Source organism: Alligator sinensis, unplaced genomic scaffold (genome assembly GCF_000455745.1).
Source record: "Alligator sinensis unplaced genomic scaffold, ASM45574v1 scaffold34_1, whole genome shotgun sequence".
Classification (NCBI taxonomy): Eukaryota; Metazoa; Chordata; order Crocodylia; family Alligatoridae; genus Alligator; species Alligator sinensis.
Window position 1 is genome coordinate 237,254 of NW_005842151.1, and position 13,077 is coordinate 250,330.

At 38.4% G+C, this 13,077-nt stretch overlaps 1 protein-coding gene across 1 annotated transcript in view; it reads left to right on the plus strand.

Moving 5' to 3' along the window:
* KIF14 (kinesin family member 14) overlaps window positions 1-13,034 on the plus strand; it is a 70,008-nt gene extending 56,974 nt beyond the window's left edge. Inside the window, exons 23-30 of the mRNA XM_014520762.2 lie at window positions 930-1,024; window positions 1,826-2,050; window positions 2,205-2,386; window positions 3,333-3,491; window positions 4,326-4,448; window positions 8,926-9,000; window positions 10,362-10,503; window positions 11,426-13,034. Coding sequence (XP_014376248.1) covers window positions 930-1,024; window positions 1,826-2,050; window positions 2,205-2,386; window positions 3,333-3,491; window positions 4,326-4,448; window positions 8,926-9,000; window positions 10,362-10,503; window positions 11,426-11,814 — 1,390 coding nt within the window. The 3' untranslated portion in view covers window positions 11,815-13,034. The remainder of the gene's footprint in view (window positions 1-929; window positions 1,025-1,825; window positions 2,051-2,204; window positions 2,387-3,332; window positions 3,492-4,325; window positions 4,449-8,925; window positions 9,001-10,361; window positions 10,504-11,425) is intronic.
* The last annotated feature ends 43 nt before the right edge of the window (window positions 13,035-13,077 follow it).

The window sequence follows — 13,077 nt, forward strand, 5'->3', positions numbered from 1 at the left end:
TGTGTTTTGCCTAGTCTGCATGGACTGTGGCCAGATCAGTCTGGTGCTTAGAAGTTTCCAACCCACCTGATGGCAGAACGAAGAATAGAAGCATCCAATATTGTTTCTTTCTGTCCCTATCTGTGCTAAGAGGGAATCTAGAGTTTACTTTCCACCAATCTGTGCAAAAATTACAATTGGATTGCCACGTGTCAGTTGCCACGTTAGGTAGTGGGTGTGTGTGTTTGCACATGCGCATGTACACATGTGTATATTTAAAACAAAACAACAAAGGTTTTCATAAAAAACTCAAGACCTCAGTGTTTAGTGCAGTTTCCTTTAGATTATGAACAAAGATTTGTACTCAGCAGTTACAGAAAGAGAATGATGTACATATTAATCTGACTTCGTATTTGGTGACGGGGTTAGGACAGTTGCATCAAATCCTAAGAATTCTGGGATTGAAGGTGATGGGACTTGTATGTAGGAAGTTAATATATGCTAACACATTCATTTGGATGATTAGGAATTGGACTTGGATGAAGGAGTCTTTTGTGGGAGCCAGAATTTTGCTTATTTTGATTGGCCATCAAGCTCATCCTTCGTCACAAATTCAAGGGAATATATAGAATGTGTATTTTAGTTACTAGTTAGTGGTCTTCAGGTTTTGTAAGATGTAGCTCTGACTCAAATGGAAGTACGATAATTTACCCAACTGACAATCTGCCCTGATCATTATTTCTTGGGTCAAATCGCATGTTAGAGGGCAATATTCACTACATTCAGTAGTTATTGGTACATGAGGAGTCTGCTCTGTATTACTCCAACTACTAAAAGGAAAATGAGGCAATTTTTACTGCCCTTATGAGCAAATGTAAAGTGATGAATTTAAAGACCTGTATATCATGTGTTGTCTCTACCCCCATTTTTTTTTTTTTTTTTTTTTCTAGGAGCAGAAGTTTCATGAAGAATCGAAGAATTTCTGATTGTCTGTCTGGCATAAAAATGCATCCAATCCAGAACCTACACATTTCACAGTTATCAGGTATTTTTTTAAATTTTATACAGCAGATTACTTTATTTAATACTGAAAAGATGGGACCTCATTGTTTATTAATGAAAAAATATGCAGTTTAATAATTCAATAATTTGCCTGATTGAAAAGAAAATAGGAAACATGATGCTTTACAAAAGAGATTTTATATCTTTTATAATGGGTGTTAGGCTGCTTGTTGGCAGGTCTTTATGGGATTTTTTGCCTAAATCTGTCCCATGTCTATATAATATAATCCTTTTTAACAGTGCAGGTTAACTTGGATGATGCTGTTATATAGCTCCATCTGATAGTTACTTTCGATTTATATCATTTGAGACATTAATCTTATCTGCAATTGTTTTTGCTGTTTCAGTTAAATGATGAAAATTTGGAAACGTTTTAAAATGTTTGGAAAGTTTTTGTTTTTTGGGTTTTTTTTCTTTTTTTTTCTTAAATATAAAACTACTTGAACGTCCTAAATAATTTTTCATTTTTCTTTACATGGTCATTTAAGGTCAGTTATTTTATTATTTTGTTGTGTATACTTAATTGCAAGTGGAAAGGAAAGTTTTGTTATTTGCTTTTTATTTTCATTATCTTAGCTGAATTAAGAAAACATAGGTTTTTCTATATAAATATTTTTATCAATTGAAAAATGCATGTATTTTAATTTTTCTAACCATTTTCATACTTCAGTAGCTTAGATAGCAACAAAAGGGAATAACATAACATTGTTATGACAAGGGATTGTCTGTCAGACCAAATGCTATATGCAAGGAATTTCTGATTCTTTTTCTTTTTTTAATACAGGTTCATTGAATAAAAGCAGAAGTATGTGTTCAAATCCTTCTGAATTATTTCTACCTGGAATTTGCAAAGAATTAATTGGCTTGGCTTTGGATATACTAAGACAAAATCAAGAAGAAGAAAGGAGTATAGCAGATAGTCTCCTAACTAATTTGTTTACAATTCATACTGAAGTAACTTCCATTTCAAAAGCCTATAAACAGCAAGATGAAGAAAGTCAAGAGAATTGTAAGCTTACTGTGTCTTAACAAGCAAGATTTTCCATACCATTTATTTTGTGGTGCATTTTATTGCTTTGTATCTACTTTACATTATTATTAGTAGTAGTAATTATAAAAGGATCTTGCTTTTCCTTCTCATTAATCTGCTATTTCTTTTATAGTGTTTTCTCTTGATCGTGGTACTCAGACCTGCAGCATCAGAATTACCTCTGCTTTTGAACAGCTTGTTGTTCTAACAAAGCATTGGCTTAATAATTTCCAAAAGTGCACTGATTCAGTAACAATTGAAGAACTGAGACAGGAAATAAAAAACTTGGGAGGTTATTTACAATTACTACTGCAGGTAAACTATATTTTCTATGAACAGAAAGAAGAAAGTACATTTTAGAAATGTGTGCACAGTGTTATAGTGTTAACTATAGGCTTTTCAATAGCAGTCTGGTGCCTACCTGATGCACATCTATACATCTAAACACCTCTTCAGGTCATGCTCAACTTAGAAATGACAAACTTAAATGTGTAATATTTTATAACTTGCCCTTTATCACTGTCTGTTTAGTGCCATCCTATGTAAACTTTCTGGCAACTGTATTTTATACCTATTGGTTCCGTTTCCTCTAATAGGGGTGCATCTACTCTAGACATTTACTGTGGAGTAGACTAGCTCTGCAGTAAATGACTTGTGTCTACACACACAGAACTATTAGGCTGGAGTACGCTAATAGCTGAGCGTTTTTTACTCTGCAGCAGTGCACATGTAGACACTGACACACAACTAGTTGGGGCATGAAGGTGCTTCAGTGTGGGAGGTGCCTGCTGGCTAGCCCTGCACTGAAGCACCGTTGTGCCCCAGCTAGCCCCTCCGCAACACATTGAACTGGGTCAGAGCAGCACTGACCTGGCAGACTGCCCCCTTAGCCCCCTGGATCCTCTGCCAGCTGGTGCTGCTCCAACCTGGCTTAATGGGCTTTGGTCCCAGGCGCACATGTATATGTGGTGCCCAGGAGCAATAAACTCTGGTGCACTAAGCACTGGAGTGTATTGCTCTGCATCAATATACATGTGTAGATGCATAATTCTGTAGTGCACTAGTAACAGTTTTTCTCTCTCTAGTGTAAATATTTTATTCCATTTTAGTTGAGATAATTGAGTCATTGATTTGTAATAGATAATGTTCATAACCATTTCAGTATAGTTTCAAGACCTGTTGTATGTATGAAGTTAAAAATATTTGCACTTTCACCACAGAATTTTCCTATCTAAATGATTAATCTGTTTTCATTGCTCAGGGTTGTTGTTCAGATATACCTTCAATGGTAAGCGAAGCTCAGAACAAAATAATACAAACAGTGAAACAAGCAGCAAGACATGTGGGACACTTGGTAGCACTCGCAGGATCTGATTTATACTTTTCTGAAGAGAACAAAGATGACACAACCAGCATACAGGTAAAAACAGCAGGTTGTTGGAAACAGCAACTTCTAAGATTAGTACTGGAAAAATGTTTATACATGATGACTACTTCATAGGATTAATGCCAAAATAAAGAATATACTTTTATATTAATTGTTTGTGTTAATATTTTCAAATATTGATGTCCTAATACTCACATTTTCATAGTTATACAGAGTTATTGCATTGGATTTAATCTCTGTCCCCACAATCTAGTATGTATCTATAACACAGAATTTGGTCTTGGATAGCATCTTGGTAACTCAATTAAACTTTTTTTTTCAACTTAAATGTTGTTTATAAGCCTAAGTGCTTGTTTTAATTATACATACAAGAGTTACAATGTTTTAATTACACCCTTATGGTAAAAGTGAACGGAACTGTGGATGCAGCTGCACTGCTAAAAAAAGAAACCCGTACATCAGTATAACCCATTCTCATAAGCTATGCCAGTATAAACACCTTCTGTTCTGTGCTTATGTAAGCTGTATCCATACTAGGGTCATAACAATAAAACCAAAAAGCATGCTTCTAACCAACATAGTTGTCCGTACACAATTCCTGTAGTCCAGGTCACAGTGCATTGACAGCTGTAGTACAGTTGTTTTGTGTTCACACTAATTGCTGGCTACTAGAAATTGTTTTATTAAGAGAAGAAAATCGTATCAGTAGAGCTAAGCATGTGGCATTTTGTATATTTTTAAGAAAGAAGAACATCAGAGCGAAGTCATTTTCTTTCAGTTTGAGTCTGTCATTGATATTTTCACTGTAACAATTTGAATATTTTGTCTATTACATGAGCATTAATGTTTTGAACTCTTTTTCTAAAGAGAGATTTTATACTTGCCATTTATGGTGGTGTAGTCTCAGGATTGGAGTTTGTTTTGGCTTCTGTACAGAACAAAACAAGGGAAATGCAGAAAGAACTTTTGAAGCAGTATCCAAAAAATGAGGTGAGTAATGAAAGCAAAGAGTTTTGAGATTATACTTTTTGTTTCTTTGTTTTGTTTTTTTAGTAGTGTGTGGCTTGAGGGACAGAGGTTAGTGACATCCACAGGCCTGTTAACCTGTTCTGGGCTAGAAATTTACACTATGGCTTGGGAAATCTTCGGAGTTACTTTATGAAAAGATGTGGACAAATTGGAGAGAGTCCAGCAGGGGCAACAGAAATAGTTAGGGGGCTGCGGCATGATTTATGATGAGAGGCTGAGGGAACGGGCCTTTAGTCTGGAGAAGAGAAGACTGAGAGGGCTGTTTGCAGAGGTGGAAAAAAGAACCAAACAAACGTGCTTTACTGGAAGCAGCAGTGCATTACTTTGCCCCGGCTCTGTAACATCTGTATAGATTGGGCGCTTCAGTGGGGCTTTTTGGTGCTTTTATCTAAAACTTATTCAATCAGCTATTAGATAAAAGTGCCAAAAAAGCCCCACTAAAGCACCTGATCTATATGAGCTAGGTCCAGCTAAAGTGCTGCCTTTTCTGGGCACATGCAGGGCTTGATGCAGAAATGTGCTAAGTTTAAAGTAAAGCCCCAGGTTTGTTCGTTTTTTTGTGGGTTTTTTTTTTTTTTTTTAACTTCTGCAAGCATCCATTGAGAACAGTGTAGCTCTTACCTCTTTGGAACCACCCTTCAAGTAGCTGGAGGCTGCTACTAAATCCCCTCTCAGTCTTCTCTTTTCCAGACTAAATAAGGCCAGTTCCCTCACCTTCTCATCATTCCAGCCCCCTAACCATTTTTGTTGCCACCGTTGCACTCTCTCTAACTTGTCCACATTCTTTCTATAGTGTGGTGCCCAAAACTGAATACAATACTCCAGATGTGGCCTCACCAGTATGAAATGGAAGGGAATAATTGCTTCCCTCGATCTGCTGGGAACCCTCCTACTAATGCAACCCAGTATGCTGTTAGCCTTCTTTGCAACAAGCACTTTTGGCTTATACCCACTTTATTGTTGGTCGCGGATGGGTGATAGGTTGGGGGTGTGAATGGGACTGTTCCGTCTTAAATAAAGGACTTTGAATTTGTCCTTATTGAATTTCATGAGATTTCCTTTGGTCCAGTCCTCCAATTTGTCAAGGTTTCTCTCAATCCTAGCCCTCCCCTCCAGTGTATCTACTAGTCTTTCTAGCGTGGTGTCATCTGCAGATTTGCTGAGGGTGCATTCCATCTCATCTTCCAGGTCATAGATGAAGATATTGAACAAAACCAGCCCCACGACTTGATCCCTGGGGGGCACTCCCCTTGATATCTAGTTGGCAGGTGGTATCAGGCCATTAATTTCTACTCTTCGAGCCTGATGATCCAGTCAGTTTTTTATCCATCTTGCAGTCCATGAGTGTACCGTTATGGGCAGGCAGAACAATTTTACAGATTTAAAAAGACGGAGGGGGCTTATCATGCATCAAGCTTATCAGTTATGCTGTTTTCGTGATGTATTTATCCTACACTAAGTGGAAGGTAACTGCAGCATTAAGGCAGGCTTTCCATTCAGGGCTAAACTGCCCCAACATATCTTCCACTTATTGTAAAATAGACTTGCCACACAAAACAGTTATAGTGGATCATATGCATTTCCCAAACACTCTCTATTTGGCATAGTTGTTCATGGTGCCCATCCATAACCCTTATCTCCTCATGGGTAACTACACTCTCAAAAAGAGATTCTCTCTCTGTTACTCTTTTTCTGAAGAAATGTTGGAGTTACTGACTATACTTACAGATTCATGGGTGATTGGTAGGGGTCTGCTGAACTCAAGGAGGCAGCTGACTGATTTTTGTGGGCAAATCCCGGGGCTGGTTGCCATTTTCATGGGCGGAGTGTAGCAGGGCCACCCTCACATCTCTGACCGAGGGGCTTTGGCAGTCCTGCTCTTCTCCACAGATTGCTACACGGCCAGAAACTGCAGCTTAATCACCCTGATTAAACCTGGGGAAGCTATTAATACATGTGTTGTTAAGCATGGATTAATGGCCTCTCTGGGCTTAGTTGGGGTAATTAAGCTGCAGTTTTGGACCATCCCCAAGTGGCAGGCTCTGCAATTTTGGTGGCCTTACTGCAAAAACAAATAAAAAAACTTATCACTGAGCAGACAAAAGGGCACGAAGCCCTGCATTCTTGGACATTCTTGGAGCACAGGGCAGAGGCAGTGGAGGAGGGGGTAAGCGCTGCTCACAGCAAAAGGCACAGATGCTGTAGGTAGCTACTGCCTTTATCCTCCACACCCCCTTCTGTAAGTAGCCCTGCCTCAGCTTTCTCCCTGTCCCCTGCCCTCCCCCTCCCTCCCCACATGTGCTCCAAGAGTGCAGGACTTCTGCTTCCTGGTAAGCATTTTTTTTCATGGAGCCCACCTAAATTTGCAGTTTTCGCATAAATTGTGCAATCATAAATTCAGTAGGTCCCTCCTGATTGGCACAGTCACAGTGGACTGTAGAAGGCTAACAAAGCCAGTAGCAATGAAACTTTGCTAAGTCATCCAGGACCAAGGAATTTTTGTGGGTGATATCTTTTACTGGATCAACTGTATAGTTGGGAGGGAGATAGACAAGCTTTCAACTTCCTCAGGTCTCTCTTTCCTGTAACTATATACCCAAAAGCTTGTCTATATACAGTAAAAGCTGTGTTAACTGGCATGAGTGGGGTAAATGGGGTGCTGGACATCTAAAAACTCTGGTTATCTGAGGCAGGGATTTTCAACCTTTTTGAAAACCCGTGGGGGGAAGGGGGTGGCAGCGGTGGCTGCACATGGAGCTAGGGGTGAGGTTGGGGGGGGGGGGGGTGGTGGGGGGGGGGGGGGGGTTTGCCGTCGCTGCATGCAAGCTTCCCTCCCTCCCCTGCATACAGTCAGCTGGCCAGAAATTCCGGTTAATAGAGTATTCCGGATAGTCGAATGTTGTTAACACACAGCTTTTACTGTATTTTCTAATTATACAGCTGGCCCATAAAAGATATTATCCACAAAAATCTTTGCCTTAAACTGTTCTTGGACCATCACAGCTATATTGTCATCCCAACTTTACTGAATCATCTGAACTTTGACCCCAAATGAAGCAGGGCTGAAGTTGAAATTACACATGTATCTCTACAAAATCATGAAGATACTGGTTTGTAACAGTTTGTATCACTTTGGTAGTGATATAATTGTTACATCAGTCTATACCTTTAAGGACCTGTGTCTGTTTACTTGTAGAGCAAAATCTAAAATTTGTAAAACTGGTTATATGGCTTGTTTAATCTATTGCATATGGATCCTCAAAAGAAATCTCATGAAGTTCAATAAGGACAAGAGCAAAGTTCTACACTTAGGATGGAATAATCCCATGCACTGCTACGGCCTGGGGACTGACTGGCTGAGCAGCAGCTCTGCAGAAGAGGACCTGGGGGTTACAGTGGACAATAAGATGGAAATAAACCAAAAGTGTTTGTTGCAAAGAAGGCTAATAGCTTACTGGGCTGCATTGATAGGAGCATTGCCAGCAGATCGAGGGAAGTGATTATTCCGCTCTATTCTGCACTGGTAGGCCACATCTGGAGTACTGTGTCCAGTTTTGGCTCCCCCCGCTATAGAAAGGATGTGGACAAATTGGAGAGAGTCTAGCAGAGGGCAGTGAAGGAAATTTGGGGGCTGGGGCACATGACTTACGGGGAGAGGCTGAGGAGGAGAAGAAACTTATGGAGAGAAGGCTGAAAGGGAATTTGATAATAACCTTCAACTACCTGAAGGGTGGTTCCAAAGAGGATGGAGCAAGACTATTCTTGGTGGTGACAGATGACACAAGGGACAGTGGTCTTAAGTTGCAGCAAGGGAGGTTTAGGTTGGATATTAGGAAAAACTTTCTCACTAGGAGGTAGTGAAGCACTGGAACAGGTTACCTAGAGAGGTGGTAGAAACTCTATCTTTGGAGGTTTTCAAGGCCCAGCTCGATAAAGCCCAGGCTAGAACGATACCATTGGGGATAGTCCTGCTTTGTGCAGGGTGTTGGACTAGATCGGGGCGGGCAATTATTTTGGGCAGAGGGCAGTTTACAGAGTTTTGGCAAACCATTGTGGGCTCCATGACAGGCTCAGGGCAGATAAATATTAATTTTCTAAACTTTTTAGGGGCCCCGTAGTCCAGATAGAATGGCCTGGTGGGCCACATCTGGCCCCAGGGCCGCATTTTGCTCACCCCTGGACTAGTTGATTTCCTGAGGTCCCTTGCAACCCTAATTTTCTATGATTGTGTGATTCATATGCAGTTAATGAAATCTGTAGATGGTTACTTTTTTTTAAGACGGTCAAAGCATTATAGAAACTTCATTCTGTATTTATTGTTCTCTTTTAAGCAGTTTCTTTGTTAATCGTGCATATGCTGATCCTAGAATGGAGATTTATATTTTTGTTGTGGCGTTGAATAATGTATACAATATAACAACTAAAAATCTTTCTGTAGATTCAAAATCAAGTAAAGAATAATGCTCTTGCTTTGGCCATATCCCTTGAAAATACTCTATCAGACTGCAAAAAGGTAAGGGATGCCTTTCACAAAATTATGTTACAGAAATTAAAGTTCAGCTTTAATTAAACGTTTAGCTTGAAAGGGGAGTAACATTTATTGCATGTGTGTTTTGTGGTAAAGTTAACTTTTCTGTAACTTTTTTCTTTTTTATTCCTGATCTTTTATTTCTTTTATGGTTATATAAATATAACTTTTCTATTTATTTGAACAAAAAATGATTAACTCTGGTCAGTTACAGTTTGCAAAATAACCCTCCAGTGTACATGAGTTATTTGATAGTGGTTGACAAAATAGTGGGGACCTGGGAAATACAATTTATTTACACTTTTAAAAATCCTGATACTAGCAAGAAAACTGGGGATGTACAGAGTCAGAAGTAAGCAGTTGTGGTTTAGAGACTAATACAGAAGTAGGGGTGGAAAAAGTCAGTCTTCAAAATGGAGAGAAAGTTTAAACAAGTGAACCAGGGTTCTGCAGTGGCCTGTTAATAGCCTAGAAAAAAGGTGACAGAATTTGGCAGAATTTGCTGATGGAAAATTGCAATCTAATTCAGACTTGAGATGGGATAACTGCCAGAGGGATTTAAGGTTTAGGCAACTGTATAACATGATGCAGGGTGAAATTTATCTTTAAACAATACGCGATATCACCGGTTGGAAGAAACCATTTGACTTGCATGCACATGATGTAGGTTTCTAAATTAACTTGAGGAGGAGACCTGGGAAGGCTATGATGTTTTTGTAGAGACATATATATGTGGTGTCACTTTGAACAACTCTGCAGTATTTCTTACATTGGAGAGATTGCATTGCAGCTGTAGTGATAAAGAATACGTAAAAAAACAATCATAATGCAGAACTGTAGAGTACATAATATATGATAAACTTAAGGGACATGTGAACCCTAAAATGTCTGTGAACTTCTCTCATATTAAATAAGTTTTTTTTGAAGCCATGTATGAAATAATGTTAGTGCAGTCACTTCAAGACCATGGCTGCAATTGGTCAAACCTTACTTTTTAGCATTTTGGTTTGATGTTGAATCACAAAATGAGTTATTGACCAAAATACCAGAGCTGTATACTAGTTGGATGTAAAAAAAAATCGTGTTCTTACAGCTCCAGCTGATATTCATTGTAAGAATGCTAAAATTGCCATTTCTGCCAAAACTGTTTTTAATACATTTTCAACAATCCAATGTTCCCTATGTTTTGTCTTTCAGTGTTGCTGTGTTTTATTAGATTGGTGTGAGATTTGAAGCCATTATATTGGGGAGCTAACCATTAGGCATTACTGAGATATGTATATTGCAGTATACATTGCATGTATATTGAATTTACTGATATGTAAATTCATTGCTGTTTAATACAGAAAATAACGGGATTTCGATTAGTAGAAGAAGAGTCTGCCTTCCAGGAAATAATAATAAAAGCAACTAATCTTGCTGCAAAATATTTGGAATTGGAGCAGTGCATGGATAAAGTCTGTCAAGTTGTTGTTTCTTCATTACAAGGTATTTAGTTGCATAACTATGTGTCTTACTGGAAAACTTTATACTAAAAAAGATCCTCACAGAGTGAGGGAGGTTAGTTTCTTTATGGTATGTATAGGATGCCAGATAGTGAGGGCTTACTTTAAACTGCTTGCTGGCTTGTTTGCTTGGCTTTTGCATATTGGTTATCCAAGTTTATTTTTCCTTTTTTCTTGGTATATTGCTGGAAGTCTCTTTTGAAGGACCTAGAGCCCTTTTTCAAACCTTACATAGAGAAGCAAAGTGTTTTGAGTCTTGAATACCTAACAGAGGAATGATTAAGTTAAAGTCAGAATTGTCATAAATATTTTTGCCTATAAATGACCAAGATTTCATTTCCTTTATACATATTTGGGATGTCATCAATGTACTGGTTTCAGTTACTGGGAGCCTTTGCCTGGGGTCTGAGTTCCATGTACTTTTTTCCTCTCCTCAGTTGATTCCTGATGTTGAAGTTTGTTATACAGTCAATTTATTAACATCCTTTAAAGGATACAGAAGGCAGGATAGAGATGCACCTTAAAGACTAACTGAATTGGAGATGCATAAGCTTTTGTGAGCAAGAACTCATTTTATCAGATGCTGTCCTGATGCATCATATCTACATGGGGACAGTTAAGGATCATCAACTAATAATGTACAGTCAGTTGACAATATTTAGATCCCTATGGGAATATTTTCATTTACAATTAAAATGGCTGGAGGTTTCAGCTACAGCTAACCTTTTACTATTTAATAGGAGCATGCAAGAGTTTTAACATATGTTTACATTCATTGCCTTCACCTCTTAATTGTTTGCCACATGTAGAGAAGCCCTAATTAGAATTAAAGAAGGGTGGATGGGTATGCACATCCAGTATCGCAAAATATCAAAATTAATTCATTTTGTTTTTAATTTCCACAGGATCATATAGGAATACAGACCAGCTCAGAAGCTGTACAGAAAAAATTTGCACCTTATCTGGATATTTTAATAATTACTGTAGTTTGTTTACCTTATCTTCTTCTACAAACAATCCTATCCATGAAATACCAAGGTCTTGTATGGTTGCTAATGAATTGGACTCTCTAGCTAAAGCACTCATTATCAGTTCTGAACTTGGAGAAGGACAAAATTCACTGAAACCTCAGACTGCTTCTTTGCAAATGACTGAGTCTCAAGAAAAGCAGCCCGACAGAGGTGAAACTGAACATACTTCAAAACAGAAGGCAGTTCCAAAGCCTGAATATAAACTTCAATCTTCATCTACCAGTTCAGCAGAGCTCTCGCTCAGTGGGATACAATGGGTATAAACCTGCTGCCTTAAGGCATGAAATATATTGGATTCCCAAGTGGTGTTATAAGTAAATATTTCTTTGTTTCTTTCATGAAGGGATACAAGGAGAGCATACGGGTCTTTTGAGAAGGGGAAAATTACGTGTCATAGCAAGGTTAAATGTCTTGCAAATTTTATCTTGCAATTGTTCAGGGTTCTGAAAGTGGATGACATAGTTGACATGGTACCCTGAATTCCAGAAGAGCAAATATAACCCCAGAAGACATTTAGACTTGTCATAAGGAAACCTGCTAAAGTTTGTATGTCTTTTGATGAAACCTACCTAAAACTATAGTAAAATTATAGAGTAACATATCAAAAGTAGTACAGGCAATGGATTAAATCTTAGTCTGAGGAAGGTATACAACTAAGTTAAAAAAATGCTTAGTGAGGCCAGCAAATTTAGTATTAAGAAATGACACACTTTTCACTCTTTCTTTTCATTCTTTTTTTCCTCTCTCCCTTATGTCATGGTGACCTGTGAAGGTTTTCCTGGCATCATTATTTTTGTCAACCTTAATATTTTTTAAAGAGGTTTTTATGTTTATATTCTCAGGGAAAAAGTTATGAAAGACTATAAAAATATTGGCTATATACATTTAGGGGGATTGTTTTTAGACGTTTATAAACCCTTAAGGAATTTGGGTTAGGAAAGTGGTGATACGAGGTAACTTGAATGCAGCTCAATTGTAACCATTCAGTCGGCTTATAGTGAGAACATCCCACACTTTTCTTGATGGGTGAAATCATTTTTAGTGCTACACATGGTGGCTTAGGAGCAAAACTCTTAAATATAGAAATACGCCCACATGTGTAGTCTTAGAGATTTGCACAAATATACAGTCTCTATAGTTAAAATTAATATGTTCAGACTGAAGACTTAGGGCTAGGTAGAGCCTAACACTTTGTAGTCACATTGATAAGAGGAGAGGTTAAAAGGCACTGTGTCTAAATCTTCATGCTGCTGCAGGGCAGAATCTCAGCTCTTGTGCTCGGGGAATGTAAGGGCCCTGAATAAAATCCTTGACTACTGGTTAATAGCAAGATTCCCGCTGAATAAATGCTGCCCTTTGTCTAACACTTGTTCTGGATTTAAAGTGGGTTCTCTTCTCTCTATACCAACCACTGGACTAGTCTGCCACACAAGTGGTGCTGGATCTGCCTTGGGTTCAGCTTTGGAAGCTTTGGTCAACCACAGTCTGGGAGCAGTTGTGCTAATATTCAAGTATTTACAGGAATG